The 26601-nt window shown below is 32.8% G+C and overlaps 1 protein-coding gene across 1 annotated transcript in view; it reads right to left on the bottom strand.

The window, feature by feature from the left end:
• LOC128554992 (fibrillin-1-like) overlaps positions 1-26601 on the bottom strand; it is a gene marked incomplete at its 5' end in the record, with an annotated part of 61005 nt that overhangs the window by 17425 nt on the left and 16979 nt on the right. The window contains 3 exons of the mRNA XM_053536334.1: positions 24060-24200; positions 24814-24948; positions 26082-26222. Of these exons, the coding sequence (XP_053392309.1) occupies positions 24060-24200; positions 24814-24948; positions 26082-26222 (417 nt within the window). The remainder of the gene's footprint in view (positions 1-24059; positions 24201-24813; positions 24949-26081; positions 26223-26601) is intronic.

Below are 26601 nucleotides of genomic sequence, written 5' to 3'. Positions count from 1 at the left end.
AATGTTAATTCATAAGGAAAAAAAGCACCTGGTTTTATTAAAAATTAGGGAGAAGGGATTTAAATGTCTGTATGTTTGAACAAAGTATTTTCAAACGGTACATTGAATATCGTAAAAGTGAATTTATTTCTCAATTCAAAATGAACAAGAGTAAGTAATAACTAACTAGTTTCAGTCGCTATTACAGGTGAAACAGACGTTTTAACTCGAGAATACTAAACGGAACAATATTTGTAACAGAGTTACCGATGTCTCCCGCCAAAGGACATTTTTTCACAAACATACTGCATGCCAATACAGCATCTTCTTAATAATAGGGCAACATTCTAACAATGTATGTAAGTCATAACTATATAGCATATCATTCATGAAGACATTCTGAAGTTTGAAAATGTCTAGAAAACTACACAAGGTGAATGCTTAAAAATATCTATATTTTCAAGATTTTAATTTGATTTTATGTTTAAATTTGTAAGGAAAACTAAATTCAAATATTATGAAATATTTTATCATATTAAAGGAAGGTTATTAATAAGCAAATAAAATACATGGCACTTATGTAGTACTAAAAACTTGTAATTAAATTACACACAAGAAAAAGTTAATTCCGCTGTTGGTCAATGCAGAGCTGCTCTACATAAGCGTAATGTTCTGCAACCAAAGTAATGCTGTATTTACATGTATAAACCATTAAGTTATAACTTGTGCGTGTGTTTGCATTGTACAAGTCTTTAATTGTTAATAGCTTTTTATATCTATAAGTACCAATTATCTTACTTTAAACCTATTTTTATTTTTTAGTAAGTGAGAAAACTGATATAAAATACATGTATTGTACTTTAACATATGAAAGGGAGGCAGTTCTATTAAAAGCAAAACAGTTAACTTAAGTGCTTGTGACCTTGACCTTGGCACATGACATAATGTCTTGTAATGGTGAATATTTATTTGAATAAGCAACAATGCATAAAAATACAGATCAGATAAAAAAGTACCAAAAATGTCGACAGATGACATTGACCTTGGAGATGGGTCTTGCTCATAAATTAACTCCTCATGGGAAACATTTGTGCCAAGTAATTTTAAAATCCCTAAAAAAGGCAGAGTTACAGACCAGACAAGAAACAGACCATGTTAACATTTGACTTCTAAGTGTGACATTGACCTTGGAGCTAGGGTTCTGGGTCATGCGCACGACACGTCGTCTCATTACAGGGAATATTAATGTTAAGTAATTTTAAAATCCTTTCATTGATGGCAGAGTTATGGACCAGACAATAAACAGACCATGTTAACGTTTAACCTCTAAGTGTGACCTTGACCTTAGGGATAGGGTTTTAATCTTGCGCATGACACATTGCTGTTTACGGGGAACATTTATACCAAGGTATTTCAAAATCAATCCCTTGATGAATGGCAGAGATATGAACCGACACAAAACGGACCCTAGTAACCTTTTTAATCTAAATGTGACATTAACCTTGAAGCTAGGCGTCTAGGTCTTACGCATGACACATCGTCTCATTATGGTAAACATTTGTGCTAGGTTATTTCAAAATCCCTTGATGGATGGCAGAGTTATGGATCGACACGAAGCATACTCTGTTAAGCTTTGACCTCTAAGTGTGAGATTGAATTTGGAGCTAGGGGTCTGGGTCTTCCGCATCACAAGTCGTGTTATTATGGTGAGCATTTTGTGCCAAGTTTTTTTTTTTTTAAAAAATCCTTCATGGATGGCAGCATTATGGACCGAACACTAAGTGTGACGGACAGAAGAAAGGATGGAATGACGCAGCCTATTTTAGCATTAGATAACGTACTTCCCAAAAACGTTGTGCAATAAAAAATCATTCCAGCTAATACATTTGTAAATGCAAATCATAACGACAACAAATACATTTGATATTATTTAATGAGGAGAATGAGATGTAGTGTAAGTAATAAGATGTAACGACCAAAATTAGTCATATAAACTGCACTTTACGAGATTAAATAGCATATCATTAATAATATTAACATATTAACTGTTTGTATTGTTAACAAATGAGGGCCTCATGTGATTAAAATGGCCGTTACTAGGTGTCCCATTTTGTTGCTTTTTCCAGCTTGTCTGTTTGTTTGCTCCGTGTGTATGTGGCTTGTGGTTTGTATTGGACAGTGACCACTGTGTTGTTTTTTCCAGCCTGTTTGTTTGTTTGCTCTCTCTTCCCATCTCACTCCCCCCTGTGTTTTGTGAACGTGCGTGTTTACGCTGCTGTAGTTTTCTGTGTGGGGAGGCGTTTTTGAAGCGTGGATATCCCTGTTAGATATTCATCCATGCTATTTTGTACTTTCCCCACCACCTCCATCATTTATCTAACCTTTACCCATTTTAGAAATTTGCATATAAGTACTTGTTGTCAGACTTTTGGAGCAATCCGTCTGCAATATTTTTCCGCTACAGTTTCTTTTTGATGCGGGTCTACTTTACATTGCTTGGCTCTATCAGGGTTGGTGATCACTTAACTGTTTATGATCACATTATGTCCATCTCAAAAATTGCTACCATGTCCTAGAAGGTATTTCGTGTTTTTCAACATTTTTGGCATAATTAAATATATCTTATCGACTTCGTTCCAGCCAACAACTTTCCGGTTCCAATGATCTATAATTCTTCAATGTGGCTGTTGCCGTTTTTCAATTTACCGTGCAGAGATTTCCGAAGCGGTGACTTTCTTGAAAAAGTGTGATCAGTATGAATCCAAAATTCAAAATAATGCATTTTATGTATTTAAACAGGTCTGTTGTTTGGTAGAATTAAATGGAAAAAAGGCAATGCGATCATGGCTCTATAGCTGTGTTTTGGGTGCTCTGTGCTTCCAGGAAATCCACCCTTACCCTTTATCTCTTGTACGTGTTTATGCATGTTTTCTACTATGTTCCAGGGATACATGTCTGAATGGTAACATTCTGTCATGGTCACAATGCGTCCAGTAAATTTGGTATTTCGTGTAAATAGCAAGTACTGTTAATCATCTACATAACAATTATATCTATTAAAAGTTTGCAGTCTTGCAATTTATTAAACTATCTGCTGAAAGTATATCCCTATGCACATCTACAACTGTCTTGATTAAACCGTGAGCTAATGCATAACTACTAATAAGTGTTTCACAATCTGCTCTAAAACAATTTTTCTCCCAAAGTGAAAACTGTAGAATGTTTTGCTAATACTGATAAGTTTGAATTCCTCGTAAACTTTCAGTCTGTAAAAATGTAGAATGTAGACAACTCTCCAAAGCATTAATAATGCAACAGTATCTTCCACTAGATAGTGTAAAACGCAAGAAATCAGATTTGTTTGAACTTGATTACAGCACACTCAGATATAAAGCCAAGTCTCGTAGTTTATTTAATAAAACGCTAGTACAGGTTGCACTCCCCAAATCATTAATCAAGCAACAGAAAGACTTCGTAGCAAAGAAAAACATCAAATTTGCTATAGAACATAATAGTAAAGTTTTATCATACAGTGGACTCGATAAGAGCTAACCTTAGACACAAACACATTTACTTTTCTTTCTATTATGTGAAATGAGTGATTCCTGTATGATGACTATATCTCTTTTAATACGAGTATCAATAATGTATAGACAAAACGTTTATAGATACTTTATAATGTTATTTGACGAAAACGATTCAAAACTTTTATTATATATATAATAAAACATTTTCTTTTGCCCTTTATCCATTTTTTTGTAATTTGTCATTAAAATGAAACGCAAAGCTTACAGGAGTACTTTCACAAACTATTTTTTAAACTATCTAACAAAGATATTATATTAGAAAACATGAACAAGCAAAATACAACCCATTTAGGTAATACAATAAAGAATTTAAATACCGTACATGACATTTTCATTATTAGTTTGTAGAAAATAAATATTTGTTTTTATAGCATATCACAATAGTGTTTGAAAAGTAAAAAGGAAGTAAAAGCAAGATTAAAAACTGTGGTTCCAGTGCGGTTCGGATCACCGGACCTGAAAACATGTAACATTACTATTTCAAAGGCTAATCATTGGTCTCGGCCACAGAGACAAATGATGTATGAGTGTGTGTGTTTGTGTGTGTGTGTTCGGGTTTAACGTCTTTTTCAACATTTTTTCAGTCATATAAACGACGGTGTCTACTTGTAGCAGTGAGCATAATGCCCAATTTTATAGTGCTGCCTCACTGGAATATCACGCCGTAGACACGTGGCATGATACCCCACACCCAGTCACCTTATACTGACACCGGACCGACCAGTCCTAGCGCTATCCTCTTAATGCTGAGCGCCAAGCGAGGAAGCTACTAGTACCATTTTTTTACGTCTTTGGTATGACGCGGCCGGGGATCGAACCTACGACCTCCCGCACTCGTAGCGGTTTAAATGATGTATGTAGGTCTAATAAATCATGTACTAATAATGACAATTAAAAAGGGAAATATCTGTTATTTTTATCTAAGTCTTACTATACTCATAAGTATCAATTTAAATAATACGTATAAACGCTTTTTTATCATTTTATACTGGCGTATGAAAATATCTTACACCAACTGAGCTGATGTTTTATTCAGAATGTTTAAACTTCAAACTAGAAACAGTAAAATACACAATGTATTTATTTATATTACCATCTATCATTTATACTTCTTTGTTAAACGTTATAGTTGACAACACTGATGAGTAATATCTTGTCTTTATCTTTTTAAAATTGCAACCAATAAAACCTGTATTAGTCATATTCGAATTCATTAATATCCCGTCTAAGTTGTAAAATATTAAGTTTGTATTTTATTGCTACTTACCAGGTTATCAAATTTTAAATTACGTTCAGTGCATATATTATAACACTAATACTTTATTATATTATTTTTATCTTACCCTCGTGCTAGTTATTTGATGGAAAACCTTCGCTGACAATTTTAACTTTCTTTTCTTTTTGAGATTGAGTTCATAAAACAGTCAACACCAAATAGTACTTATTAACGCCAATTTAGAGATGTGTTTAATGCATTGAATGCATAGATGGTTTGTTTTATGAGAAAAGCATAAATTATCAAAGAAGTCAAAGATAAGAAAAACTTATGAACATAAGTAAATTATCTTTAGACTGTTCTAAACCAATAATGCTTATGCATATGGTGTAGTCAGCAAAATACTTTATTTCGGACCTGACCATATGGTCCCAATTAGTTAATGAATGGCCCTTCAGTAATTATTATTGCCATTCTCTTCTAATTATCATAATATTCTCAGTACCATGAAATCAAAATAAGATACTGGAAAAGTTGTATATTCCGAAAGATTAAGACAACTGTCCTGTTATTTCCTTGTTACTTCTGCACTGATTTGTCATGAACTTCTTTCAACAACCATTCATATTCTGCTGAAATAATTTTTTTTCTTCGGAATTACAAGACTAATTGTACACCGTCAACAGATGCATGCAATTTAAGAGTTTATAAATTTACAAAATGATCTTTTACTACCACCTTTATTTAATTAGAAAGAAGGCAACTTCCATAGGTGTTAACTGAATCGATATAAGAATGTTACCAGTACAGGGTTTAGGTACAAGTAGCACATATATCAGTTGTAAATTAAACAACGATATTCTGGGAGCTAATACACATACCTAGAATAAAATAAAAAAGTGGAAAACTACTCCTAACACGACATAAATGAAGTGTTGCAGGCTCGGTTTGATTGAGCCTGTTCAGGCTAGGCCCATACTAGATCTAGCCTTATGGCTTAAATTAACCACATAAAAATAAACACCAAAAAAAGTTAAAATATAAGCGTCATGTATCTTGTAAGAGAGAGTTTTGTCTGACAGGTCAACACCATGGAACATCTTCCAAACTCACAGCTAAAATGTGGATATGAACACATGTGTAATAAGGTTTGTTAACATTTCTATATGTTTTTTTTTATTTCAAGAATGCTCCTTGACAATACTACCAAACTGTCTAGTTTAGGTCTACAATAGAATAAAACAGGAACTGGCTTGCATAAAACATGAAAATGCCACTTTAGGGAAAAATGAGGAGTTTACTTTTCCCCAGGATCTGTTTAGCACGAAAGTGCTGCTTAGTTACCTATTTAGTACTGTTATATCTTAATCTATTGCAACACTAAACACTTGAAAAAATCGTTATTAGGTAGAAGATTGGAATTACTTGCTATATACGATAATTGGACAAAATTCAGACATGTATCCCTGAAACGTAATAGAAAACATGTTTAAACACTTACAAGTCGTGCGTGAAGAAAACACTAGATCGCAGTGCCCTTTTCATCAACTTTACCAATAACAGGCCTGTCTAAATACAAAAACTGTTTTACTTTGAATTTATGACTCACTGTTACAATACTTTTCAAGAATAAAATCATCGTTTCGGAATTCTCTGCACGGTAAATGGAAAACAGCAACAGACACATTGTAGCATTATACATCGTCGGAGCCGGAAAGTTGCTGGCTAGAACATAGTCGGCAAAAGACATTTAAATGTGACACGAAATAGTAGAAAAACACAAAATACCTTTGTCAGGATACGAGTTATATGACCCAGGGAAGTGCCTACGCATTTAGTATCTTGAACAATGAAATGGGTCCAATCGCTAAGGTGACTATGTCTTAGACTAGCTTACAAACGAAACAGAATGTCATTTGTTAAAACGTATAGCTGGTGATACCAAATATTTCGTATATAAAATTTTCCTCTGGCTACCTTGCCTAAATGATCCTATCGCATAGATGCTCGGCATCTGTCCTCTTAATTGAAGTTACAACTCTTTATGATCGCCCTGACTCCTGGATACTCAGCGTTTATATGCTATCATATGTAGTTTTCAACGCCATATAGGTATATCCCCTATGCCTTGGCTGTACTTTGCCAATAACGCTGAACCGTCTATGAGCTGGAACTCTCCTACTATCTCAGTAGATTACCAATCTCTGGGTCTCTGTCTCAGCCTATATTTGCTATCGTCTATAGCATTCAACTAGCTTTGAGGTAAAACTCCTATGCGCTGGACCTATAGCTCGAAACCTTGTTGAAATTCTGCAACTCTTCTTTAGTCTATGAACTTCAAACTATTTTCTTTTTAATAATTTATCCGCCCTGACAGTGTAGTTGCAATAACTTCCTCATCAAGGTACTGGGATAAATTATTAGTTCAATCCTCGATGTGCCTTCTTCTATCGCTGGATACAGAATGATCTCTCTGTCATCCATCTACCTATTTATACCTTAGCAGACGTGAGCTTTGATTGGTGCTATTTATAGAACGTGTTTTGATTGGTCCAAATTTATACATAGTATTTTACAACAAGTACTTGCTCTACCAAATATCTGGTTCCCTTTAACTGTTGTATATGACATAATGTGTGATGCTGGGATCCAGCTATCGACTTGATGAACCCAAATCAGGCACAAATGACCCAAATCCTATTGTTAACAGCAATTCAACAATAATGATAGCATGAAAAGAGAGTCAAGCACTATCTGTGCTTAAATATTACGTTATCAATATATCAGATATACAAATTATTCTGACAATCTTCTAGCCCAGGGCGGCAGTCATTACAGTGAGCACAATGTGATCATAACAGTTGATCACCCACCCTGTATATGGCTGTGTTTGGGGTGCTCTGTGCTTCCTGGAAATCTACCCTTACTTATTTTTAATTGTATGATAGAACAGAATATTTTCATACAACGAAGTGTACAATATTTTGTGTTTTGTTCAATCAAGAAGATAGAAACTTAAAAGAAAATACCGTCGTGTATAAACGATCTTAAGTATTTTACTGTTACTCCTACAGTTGCGGATTCGTTGAAAACATTTTGTTGGAATTCTTGTACCCATTCTGGTAGAACTGACTCTCCAATATGTAAGACATATGTGACACTCACTCCAACATAGCCACTGTTCCGTCTGAAAATTAAAATGCAGATAAACCGATCATTCTTATCAGAGGGATAATCTGATAGATAAGTTAATGTTTTGCTTTATCGTAACATAAAAATAAGGATTTTTGTATTTGATATTTGTACATATAATTTGTACTCATCTAAGGGAACCTCGGTTTCTAGTACGCTCTACATCACTTAAAAATGAACATTGAAATGCTTAAATGATTAAAGTGCTATAAAATACATTAACGTGCTACCTCTGCAAAAGCTTAGAAGTTCGTAGATGATTAAAGAAAACATTAGATATGCTGGTTTACAGGTTAACGTGAACAAAGTTATTTTGTAACATATCTGTCAGTCATACACATAATAGTGAAACTTGCATGAGAAACTGTATCGTATCTTGGCAAGAGACAATTAACATAGCTACATCAAGTTTATTTCTTCATTATGGAATTAACTATCAATGTAACATACTTACTCTATAGTTGTATTTAAGATTTCTACACTTAGAAATATATCATGCATCGGTGGATTTCCCTTTTTAAAACTTCCACTGTCGTGGTTTTGATTTAAAAACAACCTTGAAATCTATAGAGAAAAACATGAAGTCAGTTCTTTAGCGTTCATGCAAAGCTATTGTTCATTTCAGTTATTGCAAAATTGTTTTTGTATTTAAATACATTTCTGTTTCATATGCAACGGTGTAATTTAATCAAATCTGCTAAAAGATCCTATGGAAGCAACGAAGAAGAATAATAGCAGACCAGGTTTGACTGAGTCTGTTCATGAGACCAGATATAAACTAATATAACTACACTGATTTCAAATACGGGGAGACTTTAACAGCCGCCACACTGCACTTAAAGATTACTGTTGTGATAGTTAATAAAATCTGTAAAAATCTGTAAAATTTGTTTGTACATATGATAATTAAATTGTGTTGCTTATTTGTTAAATGTCAGCGAAAGTATCTGTTAAATCAACTTACCGTTTTATTTAAGAAATCGTTTATTGTTTTCTTTTCAACAGTTGCTTTAAGCCATAGGAATTCAATCTGGCCAATATACTGGAAGTCACCTAAGAAACGAAATCAACCATCTATATAAACATTTTCATAATCATTAAAGGTATATTAGATTCAAAAATCGTATTTAAAAACATTAAAATATTCTTTATATAGTGTATGTAAACATAAAATTAACTCGTTTCTGCATATTAATAGCATTATGTATTAGGCTTAAAATAGTACAAACTGTATACATGTATAGATAAACACAGTATATTCCACTAAAATCATGGCCTTTTTTCAACATGCCATTGTTATTTCATGGCATTTAATTATAAATGTAGCTGTATATGCAAACTTAATTTATTTAGTTAATAAATTTAAATACATCTTATAAAGATTTGAAACATTTGTAAATATCTAAAAATAAAATATTTTAGTGAAAGATATGCATTGGGTATCTTTAAGTAAAATATCACATAGTAAGAGAGTAAATGCTATACTTTGAAAGAGGAGAGCTGCTGACAGTAATAGAACAATATCTGTTTAACATGTTTAAATGTTTTAAATCCAGTAGTTTATTCTGTAGTTGTGTACTAATAAATTTTTAAAAATTGTGTATGTATTCCTTGCTTGGTAATACAAAATTTCAAGTTACGGAATTTTTTGTTTAAAGATTCTAAACATTTCAAAAAGCACGTTTGTACCTATGCTGAAGTTATCCTTAATTTTTCAGAAATAAAAGAAGAAAATACAAGGACCTATTCTTATATTCTGGCAGCCTAGTCGTTTTCTTCAAGGAAATGTAATATTTTATGTAATACAAAAGGAATATGACAGAAGCAAATGTTTTCTCAATCTTATATAGCGCCGACGGGATGATGAAACTCCAATTATCGCTTTTCCTCTACATTGTATCAAAATCTCTTCAAGTAACCTTGTTGTAATGCATCAATTATTTAGAAAATATTCCAGAAACACAAGTAATATTACTTATTTTGTACTATAATAATACAATATGCTTCCTTACTTGTCAGACAATGTGATTTTTTTCTGTAACACGCTTTAAAATACGTTACCACTACCATTACTTTTAAAAAGATATTTAAGAAGAAACTGAAGCCCAAATTGTCACATACTGATTTCTTTAAACTGTTAACGGTAAGTCTTAAGAAGGTCTTTTTCTGTTATTTCAGAAATTGCCAGAAATTGCCTAAAATATATATTGCACCATCCATGTAACTATAATTTTAGATGGAGTGAGTGAGTGAGTTGGATTTTACGGCGAACCGACACAAAAAGGCCATATATCGCCGACACTTTTAGATGGAATTTCAATGAAACTTACAATAATATCCATCTGTGCGTTCATAATATTTCGATCATACAGCTGATATGTGTAGTCTTCTTGTGAGTAAAAATCAAGTTTTATAAAAAGTATTTTTTGAATATTAGAAATATTAGCATTATAAGAACATATATTAAACCAACCCTAGCTCGATAGGACGAATCATAGGGTCTTGAGTCAGATATCTGGATTTGGCTTTTGCTCTCTATGACGATTCAATAAAGATATCGTGTCTGAAGTCAACATACTTACATCTGTATAATACGGAGAACTTAGCACTTGCCTATAGGGAATCCAGGGACACTTGTTAGGTTAACTGATCAACATTACATGAATGAATTTCTGTTGCAAAGTGGTGCTAAAACAAAACTAATAAACAAAAGAAACTGTGTGCAGATATTAAAGTAAAAATTTTAGCTTTAAAACTTTTACCGGGTTGACAAAACTGTTTTAGTGATACCAAATCAAGATATAAGAAATATATAAAACTTTATAGATATGAAATAAAGAAGACTATTGTAGTCATTTTTAAACATTTACAAGAATGACAGAGTATATAAAATATTTTTTTTTAATATTTTAAATTGTACAGACAAGGACTAAATTGTATTATGTGGTGGAATATTCCTGGATATGCCGGAACATTAAGAGAAACACTACCACTACCAAGAGGAACTATGCATAAATCATAACAAATAAAGTTTGATTATCAATTAAGTTACGTTCATAAGGTTATGACAAAGGCATGACCTGTCACTGACAAAAGTTCAAACTGTAGCAAGAAATTCGAGAGCATGATACAAATTGCTTCAGAAACAAAGTGTAATCAAATGTCATTCATAAACAAGAGGGCCATGATGGCCCTATATCGCTCACCTGTTATCATTGCACTTGAGGACAAGAAGGTCCTCAGAAAAAAATATCTAAGTCCAAAGGACAGGAACAACAAAGGAAAGAAATTTAACCAAAAAGAAAGAAATATTCTTACAAGGTACAGATATGTCAAAATACACCTAAAAATTGGAGGTACCATCCATGTTATACCACAGAAAAGTGGTCTCGGTTTTTCCCTACGGCCAATAATAAAAAAGTTACTAAAATAAGCTATTTATAGTAACGTAAAAGGGAAGTAATTAAAAAGAAAATTATTGTAAGTGAACAAAAGAATGATCTGCCAAATAAATCTGTTGACATAAATGAAATTTTCAGATCAGTATCTTCATTAGTTACGGAGATATACCTATTTTAATTTGAAATAAAGGGAGGTAATTTGACATAAAATCAGTCCATAGTTATCTACCCTGATTGGCTCAGTCCAACTAATGACAATAATGAAATTTCAAATAAGTCCTATAAGTACTTACTGATATAAATCCATTTTGATTACAATCAGGGGAGGTAATCAGATATAAAATAACTCTGGAACCTACGATTGGATCTGATTTGTCATGGAATCCAAGATTTATTGTTGTTGAAGATATTTTGGAAGTTTGTATCAAATAAAACCATAAATGAAGTCTCTATATGGCTGCGAAAGCCAAAAATAGCCAATTTTGGACCTTTAAGGGGCCATAACTCTGGAATCCATGATGAAATCTGGCAAGTTCAAGAAAGGAACCAAGATCTTGTGGTGATACAAGTTGTGTGCAAGTTTGGTTAAAATCAAATCATAAATGAAGCTGCTATTGTGCAGAGAAGGTCAAAATAGCTAATTTTGGCCCTTTCAGGGGCCATAACTCTGGAACCCATTAAGGGATCTGGCCGGTTCAACAAAGGAAGTGAGATCTTATGGCAACACAAGTTTTGTGCAAGTTTGATTAAATTCAAATCATAAATGAAGCTGCTATTGTGCAGACAAGGTCAAAATAGCTAATTCTGGCCTTTTCAGGGGCCATAACTCTGGAACCCATAATGGAATCTGGCCAGTTCAAAAAACGAACCAAGATCTTATGGTGATACAAGTTGTGTGCCAGTTTGGTAAAAATCAAATTATAAATAAAGCTGCTATTGTGCAGACAAGGTCAAAATAGCTAATTTTGGCCCTTTCAGGGGCCATAACTCTGGAACCCATAATGGGATCTGGCCAGTTCAAGAAAGGAATCGAGATCTTATGGTGATACAAGTTGTGTGCAAGTTTGGTTAAAATAAAATCATAAATGAAACCACTATCGTGCAGACAAGAAATTGTTGACGGACGGACGGACGGACTGACGACGGACGACGGACGAAGGGTGATCACAAAAGCTCACCTTGTCACTATGTGACAGGTGAGCTAAAAATAAAGTGTGTTTTGAGGGCCTATGATCTTCTTTTGTCAGTTGCTTTCTATTTTATAAATAATATGTTATAAAACAACATATTATTCATAACAGCTAACCAACAAGAGAGAAAATATGCTATATTAGGTAACAGTAAAGTGAAAATATCGTAAGTCACATCTTAATCAAGACGTGCAGAATGCGATTCTTGTAACACTTCTGCCTTAATTGTGTGCAGTTAATATTTGTCAGACGTTTCATCTGATTTTAGATTCAAATTTTAACTAATCCATACAATTTTACTATAACAGGACACTGTTTAAGCTAGAGCTGGTGTTAAGGCAATTTCACATTTCACTACATCTAACGAACAGACACAATCAAATCAAGTCGGCTGTTATTTTGCTTAGTTGTGTTGTTATGCTTCCAAAGGATCATCTTAAAAATATTTGCTATCACAAAAAAGTCTTTAAGTGCCATATGATAGTATGATGTAAAAAGTCTCCTCGTACTCGGTTTCAGTGTTGTTATATTTTCTGGTCCTTTTGGACCATGTTTACTAAAACAGAATTCCTCCTAAGGCAGTCCTAATGGGCGTAATAGGTGTTTCAGACTTCATTACCGCTCATAAACAGACTTGATCCAAATGAGTTCGCTATTTATTTGCTTGGTTGCGTTCTTTGCTTCTGAAGGATCTTCGTAAAGTCTATTGCAAAATGTTTTCAGCAACTCTGAAGTGTCGTTCAGAAGGAACTCAGTATCTTCCTAGAAATTTTTAATAGTATTATGTAATTGTTTTCTTAACAATTTTGGTTTCCTAACACTTAATATTGTTCACATTCTTGACAGCTTTTTAAAATTTCATAAGTTTAAATCTAAAGATTACTTAAAGTACCTGAATATTTCAATTTGTGTTTTAGTTTTTGCTCAGTGCTGCTTTTCAACAGTGAATATCTTACTAGTAAATATCTCAATACAATGCATGTTTTTCTGAAACTCAAAAACAAAATGCTTTATTTCTCACGTAAATAACTGCAAGGATACACTTCACAATCACACAAAACAAGATAAATATTCCATTAAAAACATTTTATATCAAAGGCAGTCCCAATTGTTACCCTATTATCAGTGTATGATTGTTAGCAGGGATTTATACATAATCAATATATATAGAATGTATACATAAGAATACATAATTAAAGTAAAATGTAATTATTGACAAACACTATTGAAACCATCAAATAAAAGAACAACATAATGAAGAAACTGATATTAGTGTAATCAAACTGATAGATGCATTTATTCAAAATGAAAAAAAAACATTGTATGTGTAAGGCATGTTTCAGATGATTTCTTGGTTGACAAAAGTAAAGAAAGAATGTTAGAATTAATACTTTAAAGTTTTAACAAACCAATGATATCATAATACTGATAACGATGATTCAAATTTCTTCCTATATATTTCTAAATACAGCAAAATACAGTGGTAACGTATTTTAAAGTGCCATTATGAAAATAATTCCATTGCTTGAGAAGTATGAAATTATACTATTTTGTAAGAGTATTTAATAACTAAATATTCCTCTACTATTTTCTGAGAAAATACCGATACAATAAAACAAGATTACTGGAATGGTAACATAACATGTGTAAAGTATGTTACAAACATATTCCTTCTTCAAATAAGTATTTACACTATATTTTCATATGATATAGCTCAAATAACACAAATTTATTGATCACTGTTTATTTCATCATGTTGTTTAGTTTTAGTTATATCTTCTTTCCAGAGATGTCTGTTTTAGCATAGATTAATTTTATGCAAATTAGCTAAAATACCTAATGTAGAAAAAAAATATTTACTTGCAAAGTAACAAAATACTATTCTAAAAGCCACTGAGAGACATTAAGACCAGGTCAAAACTGTCTGATCTATATTTTTTAATAATTGATGTAATAAAACAAGGTTATTGAAATGGTACCGTAACATGTGTAAAGTATGTTACATACTGATTCCTCCTTCAAAAAAACTACATTTCCAAACAATATAGTTCACATAATTTTTTAAATTTTTTTTAAATTTTTCTTTTAGGGGGATAATGTTTTTATTACATAAGACATATGACATATAAATAATTACAGACAAGCTCTATGGCTTTTCAATGACTACAATAACATTTTAACAAGGAACTACATGTACTCATTATTCAATATAACATATATGTAACTATACAGATTCAATACCCCCTTTTATATGGTGCAGAAGAGAGCAAAACGAGAGAAAAAAATACAACAAAAAATATAAATATTGTATACAGTGCAAAGAATAAAGAATGCTACAGATTTTCACATTACTGTAAAAGGTTGATAAGATTTTTGGTAACTATTTAATAATATATATATATATATATATATATATATATATAGGTTTTATATCCATTGTACAATATCAAGTACTATTTAGTTTAAAAATCACAATTCAAATGTAGTTAACATAAACTCTAATTCAGTCATGTTTGAGGCTTGATATATCTTAAACCTACGATGCTAGGCATAACTTGGTTCCGTTTACATAAGTATATATACATTTTTGTTTCTAAAAAAAAAAATCTAACATGTAATCTTTTCTCCCAGATCCCAACACAACAGTCAACTTACTTATTTCACAATTTAGGTCAAAGTGTTCAAATTCATTTATTATATGTTGTATGATTGATTTAACCTTAGACCATTCCCAAAAGAGATGGATTAAAGTTTCCTCCTGGCTCTGACAAAAAGTGCACAAATTATTATTCTTAATTTTCATTTTAAACAGTAGGGAGTGTGTTGCTAAAATTCTATGTATTACATATTACATTCTCGTTTGTAACCACTGTATGTATGTATCTCTTGTACACTTAAAAACATAACTATACATTAGGCTCCAATTTATACTATTTTTACTTAAGCAGTCCCACTTCGTTTGACTTGTTGGTATATCTTCGTTTTTTGGTAAGAGTTTTATATAAAAATTTATTTATATATGTCTTTTATATATATATAGAATGGGATGCACATAACAACTAATATTTGGATTTAAGAGTTGTTTGTTTTTTTCTAAAGGTATTTTTATTTTTTTGATATAACTAGTTATATAATTACATCATTTCTTAAGCCAAAATAATGGAGGAAATTAAGCGGCCTTCCAGTTACTTCTTTTAAATGGTTATGGTCTAGAAACTTTCCATCATCATCAATTATGTCATTTACAAATATTATCCCTTTTGAATACAATGGAGATATGTAGATATGCTTTCTATTTATACAAAAGTTGTTATTATAAAAAAGTGGCATATTCAGTAACTGTGCTGTATTAACAATAGGCAGCTTATCCATGTAACAAATGTAAGCCTTCAGTACCACTATCCAGAAGGTATTTTTAATTTTTACAATAGTAATCTGGGCATATGTTTTGCCACAATTAAAAAGTTTCTCCAAATCAAATATTGATCTTACCAAATTATAGCATTTATTCTTGCTATTACAAACATAATTTCTTAGCCATTTAATTTTAAGACTATAGATGTAACTTGGAATATCAATCATATTTAGTCCGCCTTCAGTGTAGTCTTTGATAAGCACTGTATTCTTTATTTTATTTTTACCATTACAGACAAATTCATTTAGCATATCAGTAAGATTCTTGATAAAATTCTTATCAGGAGTTGGCAGACTTATAAACAGATTTGTCAACGGAGGAAGTAACATTGCCTTGACAACTGTTATTCTACCTATTGGTGTTAATTACGTCTTTTCCAGTATGTAATACTATTTTTCAATTTACTTAAGTTTTCTTTAAAGTTTAAGTCATACATTCTATTTAGACCAACATCAAAAACTAGGCCTAGCACTCTAAATTGAGTACCCACCCACGATAGTTTCCATCGTGTTTTAATTGACCTAGTACTATATATGAGGGAGCCTATCCAAATGATTTTTGTCTTGTCATAGTTTATCTTTAGACCGGATATCAATGAAAATCTATCTAACAGATTCAAGGTAGAGTTCAGAGACCTGTCAGTTCCATCTAGTAATATAGAAGTATCGTCACCAAACTGAGAAATCTTATATTCTTTACCTTCAATCTGTATTCCCTTAATATCCTTACATTGTCGCATTTTGATAGCTAAAATTTCTGCACACAAAATAAAGATATAAGGTGAAATTGCGTCTCGTTCTCTGCAGCCACGTTCAACATTGAAAACATTTGATAAAAATCCATTCAGTTGTACACAAACCTCTGTATTATACAGGAACATATTGATCCATTTCTTCATCATGTTACTAAATTTAAAGAAATCTAATGTTTTTTTCAATAAAGTTAAAGGGTAACTATTGAATCAAATGCCTTTTCGAAATCTATCAGTGCAAGTAGCCCTGAAATATCATTTGCTTCAGTATATTGTATAATGTCATATAGTAACCTCGTGTTTTCACCAATATTACGTTCTTTAACAAATCCTGTCTGATCATTTGAAATAAGTAAATTTAACACTTTTTTTCAACCTATTTGCGATGCTACCAGAAGCCAGTTTATATAGTACATTCAAGAATGTTATTGGTCTCCAATTTTTAAAAAAATGTTTTGGTTTATTCTCCTTTGGGATGCAAGTTATGGTTCCTAGCTTTTCCAAACAATATAGTTCACATAATTATTATTCACTGATGACAATTAATTATATCATTTTATCAAATTTTAGTGGTATCTTGTTTCCTGAGACGTTGGTTGTGGTAGTGGTTAATTTTATGCAAATTAGCTAAACATACTTATTTTGGAGTACAAAACTTCCATTAGGGTTACAAAATACTATTTAAGAAAACACTGAGAGACTTTCAGAACCAGATCAAAACTGTTTGGTACATTTAAATTGGTTTGAATCTTAGAAAATATTATTTTCAAACAAAATTTTGTCATTTTTAGCAGTCTCATTAATATTCATGAATATGCAAATTAGTTAATTAACATAAAAATGCTGCTATTTTAAGGCCAATGTCTTAACTCCATGACACCATTTCTATTGTATAATCACCAAACCTGACCAAGATATGACTGATTATCATCTATATGGTTGTCCTTTTCAAAAATGATCGGTTGCCATGGAAACAGTGAAACCATATATAGTTCAAAAGAGTTTTTTCATGGGAACATTTTTTTTCATTTTGAAAGAGTTGGTCCTGCCGAACAATTTGGTACCTATGAAAAAAAGTTTAGGGGGTGGGGGTGCATGGTAGACATTACTGCCACCCCCTCACCTATTTGTCTTTTGTACTCGAGTGTCTGTGCTGCTGTGGTTTGCGTTGTAGGGTAACTGTGGTCAAGGAACGTAGCATTCCCTTTCGAATATTCATCCTTGTGCCACATTCCCCTTCACCCCCACCCCTTTGTACCCTTACCCATTCCTCGCCTCTATATTTATTTGCATAAAATTGAAATGTACTTGTTGGATTTTTGAAGCAACCCGTCTGTAATATTTATCTGTTACATACGAAAGACCCGTGGTGACATTTCAACTTCATTATTTCACGATTTCTGCTTCATGATTTCACGATTTCCACTTCATGAATTCACGATTTCACGATTTCCACTTCATGAATTCACGATTTCCACTTCACGAATTCTCGTGGTGAAATCGTGAATTCATGAAGTTGAAATCGTGAAATCGTGAATTCGTGAAGTGGAAATCGTGAATTCGTGAAGTTGAAATCGTGAAATCGTGAATTCGTGAAGTGGAAATCGTGAAATCGTGAATTCATGAAGTTGAAATCGTGAATTCGTGAAGTGGAAATAGTGAATTCATGAAGTTGAAATCGTGAAATCGTGAATTCATGAAGTGGAAATCGTGAATTCGTGAAGTGGAAATCGTGAATTCATGAAGTTGAAATAGTGAAATCGTGAATTCGTGAAGTGAAAATCGTGAATTCGTGAAGTTGAAATCGTGAAATCGTGAATTCGTGAAGTTGAAATGGTGAAATCGTGAAGTGGAAATCGTGAATTCATGAAGTTGAAATCGTGAAATCGTGAATTCGTGAAGTGGAAATCGTGAATTCGTGAAGTGCAAATCGTGAAATCTTGAATTCGTGAAGTGGAAATCGTGAATTCATGAAGTTGAAATCGTGAATTCATGAAGTGGAAATCGTGAATTCGTGAAGTGGAATCGTGAATTCATGAAGTTGAAATCGTGAAATCGTGAATTCATGAAGTGGAAATAGTGAAATCGTGAATTCGTGAAGTCGAAATCGTGAATTCGTGAAGTTGAAATCGTGAATTCGTGAAGTGGAAATCGTGAATTCATGAAGTTGAAATTGTGCAATCGTGAATTCATGAAGTTGAAATCGTGAAATCGTGAATTCATGAAGTGGAAATAGTGAAATCGTGAATTCGTGAAGTCGAAATCGTGAATTCGTGAAGTTGAAATCGTGAATTCGTGAAGTGGAAATCGTGAATTCATGAAGTTGAAATTGTGCATTTCAAAACGTGAATTCCTGAAATCGTGAATTCGTGAAGTTGAAATCGTGAATTCATGAAGTTGAAATCGTGAATTCATGAAGTGGAAATAGTGAAATCGTGAATTCGTGAAGTGGAAATCGTGAATTCGTGAAGTTGAAATCGTGAATTCGTGAAGTGGAAATCGTGAATTCGTGAAGTGGAAATCGTGAATTCATGAAGTTGAAATCGTGAAATCGTGAATTCGTGAAGTGGAAATCGTGAATTCGTGAAGTTGAAATCGTGAAATAGTGAAGTGGAAATCGTGAATTCATGAAGTGGAAATCGTGAAATCGTGAATTCAAGAAGTGGAAATCGTGAATTCAGGAAGCAGAAATCGTGAAATCGTGAATTCATGAAGTGGAAATCATGAAATCAAGAAATCGTGAAATCATGAAATCGTGAAATCAAGAAATCGTGAAGTTTTTTCGTGAAATCGTGAATTCGTGAAATCGTGAATTCATGAAGTGGAAATCGTGAAATCGTGAAATCATGAAGCAGAAATCGTGAAATAATGAAGTTGAAGTGTCACCACGGGTCTTTCGTAGTTACAGCTTCTTTTTGTTGTGGGCCTACTTTGCAAACGCCTGGCTCTGAGGCTGTGTTTGTGGTGTTCTGTGCTTCCAGGAAATCTTCCCTTGCCTGTTATCTTTTATCCTTTCGATGTGAAAAATTTAAAATTCTTATTTAATGTCTGACCAGGCACATAATGATAGCATCAGATTTAAAAACACAAACGAGAAAAATAAGTTTCATAAGAAGGATAGAAACAGGAAATAAATCAAAGAGCAGAAAGAAGCATTTTTGTCGGAACTTTCCTTTTTAGTTTGCTGAATGTGCCAGAAAAGAATAGTTTCGATGAGTGTGTTTTTCTATAAAGTATAAAACATGTGAATATGCATTTCTCGAGCACAGACCGATGCTTACCAGTATTATTTTAAATGTGTCAAGCGTATCCAAATAGTTTGCCCGGTGTGTTGTTTTTTTTCCGTTTCCGTATAATAATACGTAAACGATACACGCAGATAACCAATCTGCGCATTTTGTAAATCGCATAACGCAAATTACCAATTTGCAATTTGCTCAACGATGGTAAATAATGGTATTGATAACATCTTAGCTAAGTTTGAAACTCGGTCATTTCGGATGAACAACTAAGTCACAAGACTGAATTTAATAACAACCTTGTGTAAACAAGTACACAATACATTACATTTAATATACCAAAACTAAGAATAATTTATTAAAGTCATTTTCATATATGGGCTACGGTCAATAATTATGGCACTAAATACAACAATAAAAATTCTTCTCACACTACAAAGGCAATGTTTTTATCCTACATTCATGAAACCCCATCAGGGTATACAACCAAGACACCAGCATTGTTATATCACCTACTGTTCTATCAGTACTACATACACTGCTTTGTTTGGCGCGGAGCTTCCTTTTGCTGCAACTTGCATGTATATAAAGTATTGGTTGCAAATGATCGATGTGATGTAATATACTTCAATACAAAATTTACCTTGACATCTGTATGCTTCGTACGTGTTATTTCCAAGCCTCTGCGACGTTCTACCTGGAGGACATTTACAATTCCAAGATCCGATGGTATTGACACATGAACCATGTACACAACGTTCGCCTGTGCTGTTACTTTTCTCAAAGTCGAAGCATTCGTCGGTATCTAAATTACATTGATTAAGGCATGCTTACATATGTTGTATTCTTGAATTTTTACATATATACAGGTGCAAGTCATTGAAATTCAGGCTACAGAAGTCGCTGGTGAGAAATGAAAAGCAAAACATTTTCTCTGGTTATGCTATTCAATTTACTTTTTGTTGTTCAAACATAACCTCAATAGTAACTGCAAGAAGAAATATACGAACAGCATATTTTTGGGGTATTTGTGTGTTTTATATACCTCTACATCGTCATATATTATGCATCCATGTGTATTTCTGTATTTTGATATAAAACATTGCACTGTTTTGAAACTGTGAAATACAATGATTAAAGTCTAACAGGAAAAAAACACAAGAAAAACAACAAACATTCAAAGAACACAGTCCTGTCAAATATTATCCATCGTTATATTTCAATAATCAAGGACTACGTACGGTTTGCTGTAAAAACTGGCCTAATTGTAAGTGAATTACAACATGTAAACTAACTTTCCCTGATTAAACCGATTTCTGGTGCAAAAAAGCTTGAAACATTAACAGTTACACAATACATGTTCCCATACTTCCCATGGTTTAAATATTTTTGCCATTTTGTGTACAAAAGCACCACTAAATCAAGACTGTCGTCATCAAAACTTTTTAAAGGAACACTCCGTTTCAAAATTCATTTTGCTTTCCAAGATTTACTACGCTCTAAACATTTGACTGACGGTAAATTAACTTTTTGACGTAGGGTTCCTTTATAAAACATTTGAACACGATTCCTATGACTGTAACACTGGTTTCTTGAATTGTGTGTTTTCCAGGTAATTCGTAAACGATTTATATACCTTTAACAAAGCTAACATTTGTAATCAGATTTGCAACCATTGTAGTAAAGGAATCTGATTTCACATGTTTTTTGTCATTGACTTTAAGAATTTGTTGCCACCTTTTCATGTTAATCCTACGTAGTCCTTGAATAAATTATGTAAGATTTACATACCTTTGCATTCAAAAAAATGTTCGGTTTTTCGAACCTCTTTAAAGCCATCTGCGCAGTGACATGACCAACTACCTAGACTATTAGCACATGTACCATTATTTGAACAAATATAGCTAGATGGGTCTTTACATTCGTCGATATCTAAAGGAAAAATGAAAAAAATTAGTCAAAAGTTCAGAAACAAAAAGTAGTGTCAAAGTAGCCATTTCTAAGTTATATTTTGTAGCAAAACTTTGGAATGAACGACTGACGGGACATCCGAGATAAATTCCAATAATTTTTAAATCATGATCGTAGATTGATTTTGGCAAATTCCACTGAAAAACTGCGATAAACAAGCAGAAATCAATGGTAAAAATTAACTCTGGCCATAGAAAATAAGTTATAAGTTTTCATTTTATAAATAATGCTAGTCTTGATTGCCTTTTTTTTCCGTTTGTCACACATTTTTGCGACCACAAATTCCGATTAATGCAAATGTATTGTTGATTTTAAATCAAATTGCCAGATGCAAAATACAGTGATATGTATATCTTGATTTATAAAGTCCTTTTATTTGAAATGCAATTCCAGGTCCGGCTTCAGGGGCTCGAGCCCCCACCCCCAACCCCCACCCCCACTCTCCCCCAGTTAGCTGAGAAGTGGCCTATACTCATCAAAGATGCACCTACTATTTTGGCAAAGGAATAATAATAATATTTTTTCAAAATTTAGACCCAGAAATGCACCAGAGGCCACCATTCCATACCTATATTTCATGATTTTCCCCCTGACCCCCTCTCCCTCTCATCAACAGGGTACTAACCCCTCCATTACCTAAAACTTTTGGATCTAAAAATGCACCAGAGGCCATGATTTCATGCCTGTATTTCAAAAATTTCCAGAGGGAGAGCGCCCTGACCCCCCACCCCCCACCTCCAATAAAAGTTTAAACAATTAAAAAATGAAATAAACTAAAAAAATGACAAATTGTTGCAACATGCGCGGTACGTTAGAGAATACACCTCCCTCCCCCTTAAATGCGTCACTGACATCAATATTTTGTGGCGAAAAAAAATATTAGGGCCAGTGGAAACCCTGAAAAACCATATGGAGAATCACTGCAATAAAAAGTAATAGGAATATTTATACCAATTTATGATATACTTGTATATTTTAGAAGCATACATGTTCGATGCTGTACAGTGTGCATTATCACAAGTACCATTATTTGAACAAAATAGCCGGATATACATTCGTCGATATCTAAAGAGAAATGAGCAAGAGTTATTCGAAAGTTCAGAAATATGTACTTAAAAAGTCCTAAACGCAACAGAAAGCATTAGGATTATTAATGCCAGTTTATGCTATAAGTGTATATTTTTGAAGCGCATATTTTAGATGCTGTACAGTTTATGTATACATTTGTCAGCACGTTTTGAGCTTTTGTTAACTCCGGACCTACGTACGCTGCTTTTGCTTATACTAATGATATGTCTTCAGCACTTTTGTTGCAACCGTCATTTTTCTGTCCGTTTAAAGTTTGCCTAAAGATTGAAAATCCGATGTAGGCTACTCGCTCAAACTTAATTATGCTCTGAAAGCACCAAGGACGTGACCCTACTTATTAATAGTTGCCTTTACACTTCGAAAAATGTCAATATACCGCAAACTTCAAAAACAATCATCAAAAAGCCTTTTTCGCACTTAAAGAGAAACAAAAATCATATGTAAACTTTAGAGGAGAAAAATTCTTTTATTTCTACTGGCAGACTTTTTCATCTACCTATATAAGATTTAGGGTTCAGACGAAGATACAACAAAATAGACTAACATGTGTCCGATGTATAGAAATCCTCATCTTAATGTATACTACAATAACTGTATTGTAACATCACAAAAGGAATAAAAAAGGTAATTAGTTTTTGTGGTTCGTACCTTTACATTGAATGAAGGATTTGTTTACTCTATTCACTTGAAATCCAACTGGGCATTCACAGGTCCAATTACCAGGAATGTTTACACAGGTACCTCCGTGAGAACAAACATTGTCGTTTATGCATTCATCGATATCTATAATAAAGACATCAAGTGATAAAATGTAACGTTTACTGTGCACATATATAGTTATATAAATGTACAGTCAAAATAACATTTTCATATATATACACTTCTGATGCACTAAAATCTAGAGCAATAATAACGCATAAGCTTATAGAAGAAAATATGTTTTTACTACAAAATGAAGTAACAAATTTTAGAATCCAGCAAGAGAACAAGAAGTGACTCTGTGAGAAAATATACTATATTACTGCTTACCGACACATGTGTAAATTTTATTTGGTACTATTTCTTGAGGGTGATAACCATTTTCGCAAATGCAATTCCATCCTTCTTTATGATTATGACATGTTCCAAAGTTGCATACGTAACTGTCATTGTACTTACATTCGTCAATATCTTAAATAAAAGTGGCAACATTCATTAATATACAGAAAATGATGACGCGTCAAAAACTTTTTTGTGTAATATCAAGTTTTTAGTTCTTTATCATTTAGGAAACAGACACGAAAGATTAAAATAAATGCTTTTATATTAACTGTTTTTATACTTTGTTCCATAAAATATATTCTCCCAATATAGTGCTAAACTTACTGCGCACTTCAGCCACTTTCATTTCCATATCATCTATTGAACCTCTGAGCATGTTAAAATTTGACTTTGTTGTTATAATAATTGACCAATTTATTCAAGTGATTCAACCATTTTTTTCTGAAATCTTACTTGACGTATGAAAGACGTTTACTCTCATAAGCAGACTCAATCAAACAGAGTCTGCTATTTCTTTGCTATGTTGTGTTATTTACTTCCGAAGGAATATCTCGATTTTATTACATGAAATATATGTAAAATGTTCAACATCTTGTCACTAAATTACATGTGTGGAATTGAAATAATATTTGAACAAAATATGATATCTAGTTTGCAGAATATCGGGGTATATGATTTATGCAACGGAGTTGTATGTAGTATTATCTTTTCATTTTAGAAATATAGGTGTAAGTGCGTGTACCTCCACATTCACCAAAACTGTCGTTAATCCGTCTAAACTCCGACCCTTCATCACAATCGCATTTCCAGCTTCCAACTGTATTGGTGCATTTTCCTGAATTGCACGTAACATTTTTTTCGGTACACTCATCTATATCTAGAGTTGAAATATGGAACAAAATGAAACATGTTCTTTAGAACTCGAACGTCTAATACATCAACTATATAATGCGTTTTAAAAACATGGACCATATATGCTGGCATATGCATGATTTTGGAGCTGAAACATTAAATATCAAAGTCAAGTAAAACAGACATCCCCGCCGAGTGATTAAAGCCACTAACTGTGCATCACTTACCCCTCACCACTTAAGGTTCGAAAACTCGCTAGTGGTATATAATATGATAATTTGAGGAAGTCATCGAGCTGACTAACAGAAGGTCAATAGTTATACTAAGGTGTATGCTCTTGTCTGAAATATTGCTCGGCGGGGCACTTGGGGTCTTCCTGCAACATAAAAAACTAGAAGGTCGCCAAATGAGGCATGACGTTAAACTTTACTTCAAACGAAAATGCTAACCAGAAATATGCTATTTTGCCAATATCTTTAAAAATACTTAATTTACTTTTTTGAAACCTATGACAACTTCAGACCAACATGTTGTTTTTTTACGTATAAAAGATACAAGTGACCTTGAGAAATGGATCTTAGATATATACCTACAACTGGAACTGGGTCTATCATCAAATAATTTTACCACCTTTTATAAAAACGTACTACTATTGAGTCAGCATGAAAGCTACTCTAGGATCACTCTCTATGAGCATTTCGCCGTTGAAGAAAATGCCGTTAACTTCAACAGTAAAAACTGCTTTTTCTGAATTATTTATTCAACAAGTGACAACATGGAAGTAACAGGATAGAGGTTAGTAGTAAAAATCAAGAAGTTAGAAGTAAGAGATAAAGGGTAAAAGTTACGAGGTCCCTCCCCAGCCCTCGTAGATGTGGCAATGCTTATGCTGGAAAAAGACAAATTTGATTGATATCAAATTGAATGGTCGTAAACCAGGTTCTTGAAAACGTTGTCTTATTGAGTGACGTGTTTTCTGCAAACGAATATCTAAATATTTATAACTTGTATTCTATCGCGTTTAAATGTAGTTCCGCACTAGTGCAAAAACCATTCACCATTGTTGCTTCAAACAAATAATAATATATTTGTAGAACTTTTGTTCGAATCAAACTGTCTTAGATTTCTTTAGATAAAGTCGTTATCATGTATATTAACCTTTGCAATGATAATCATCCAGTCGTGTATGATATCCAGATTTACACGGACAGCTGTAGCTTCCATTGTGCACTGTACAGTTTGTTGATGACAAATCACAGTTAGTTCTGTTTGGAATAGTGCAAAGATTTAACTCCAAATCTGAAAATAAAAACACAAATTTTCGCTTTACAGGCGAAGGCAATAATTAAAAGAAGAGAATACATATTTTTACTGATGGCAAAAAGGGCAAGGCTTTTTTAAGATTTAAAGAGAAGGCGTTAACATGACTGTATGATGAAAAAATAGATAGCATTTTCAAACGGCACCATAAATGTCATATATTAAATGGTATTATTGCTCACCATTTTGAAGATTAATAAGAGTAATTGACTAGTTTAATTATTTCTTTTAGGTAAATTAGATATTTCTATCCGAGAGAACTAAACTAAAACAATGAGCCTGGTTTCCTTTCAAACCAATAATTGCTAATCATCATTACAAGTTAACTCTCTAAGTGATGTTATTTCTATATCAATTT

Source organism: Mercenaria mercenaria, unplaced genomic scaffold (assembly GCF_021730395.1).
Source record: "Mercenaria mercenaria strain notata unplaced genomic scaffold, MADL_Memer_1 contig_926, whole genome shotgun sequence".
Lineage (NCBI taxonomy): Eukaryota > Metazoa > Mollusca > Bivalvia > Venerida > Veneridae > Mercenaria > Mercenaria mercenaria.
The sequence above is the reverse complement of the archived record's forward strand: the minus strand, read 5'-3'. Positions and strand labels throughout refer to the sequence as shown.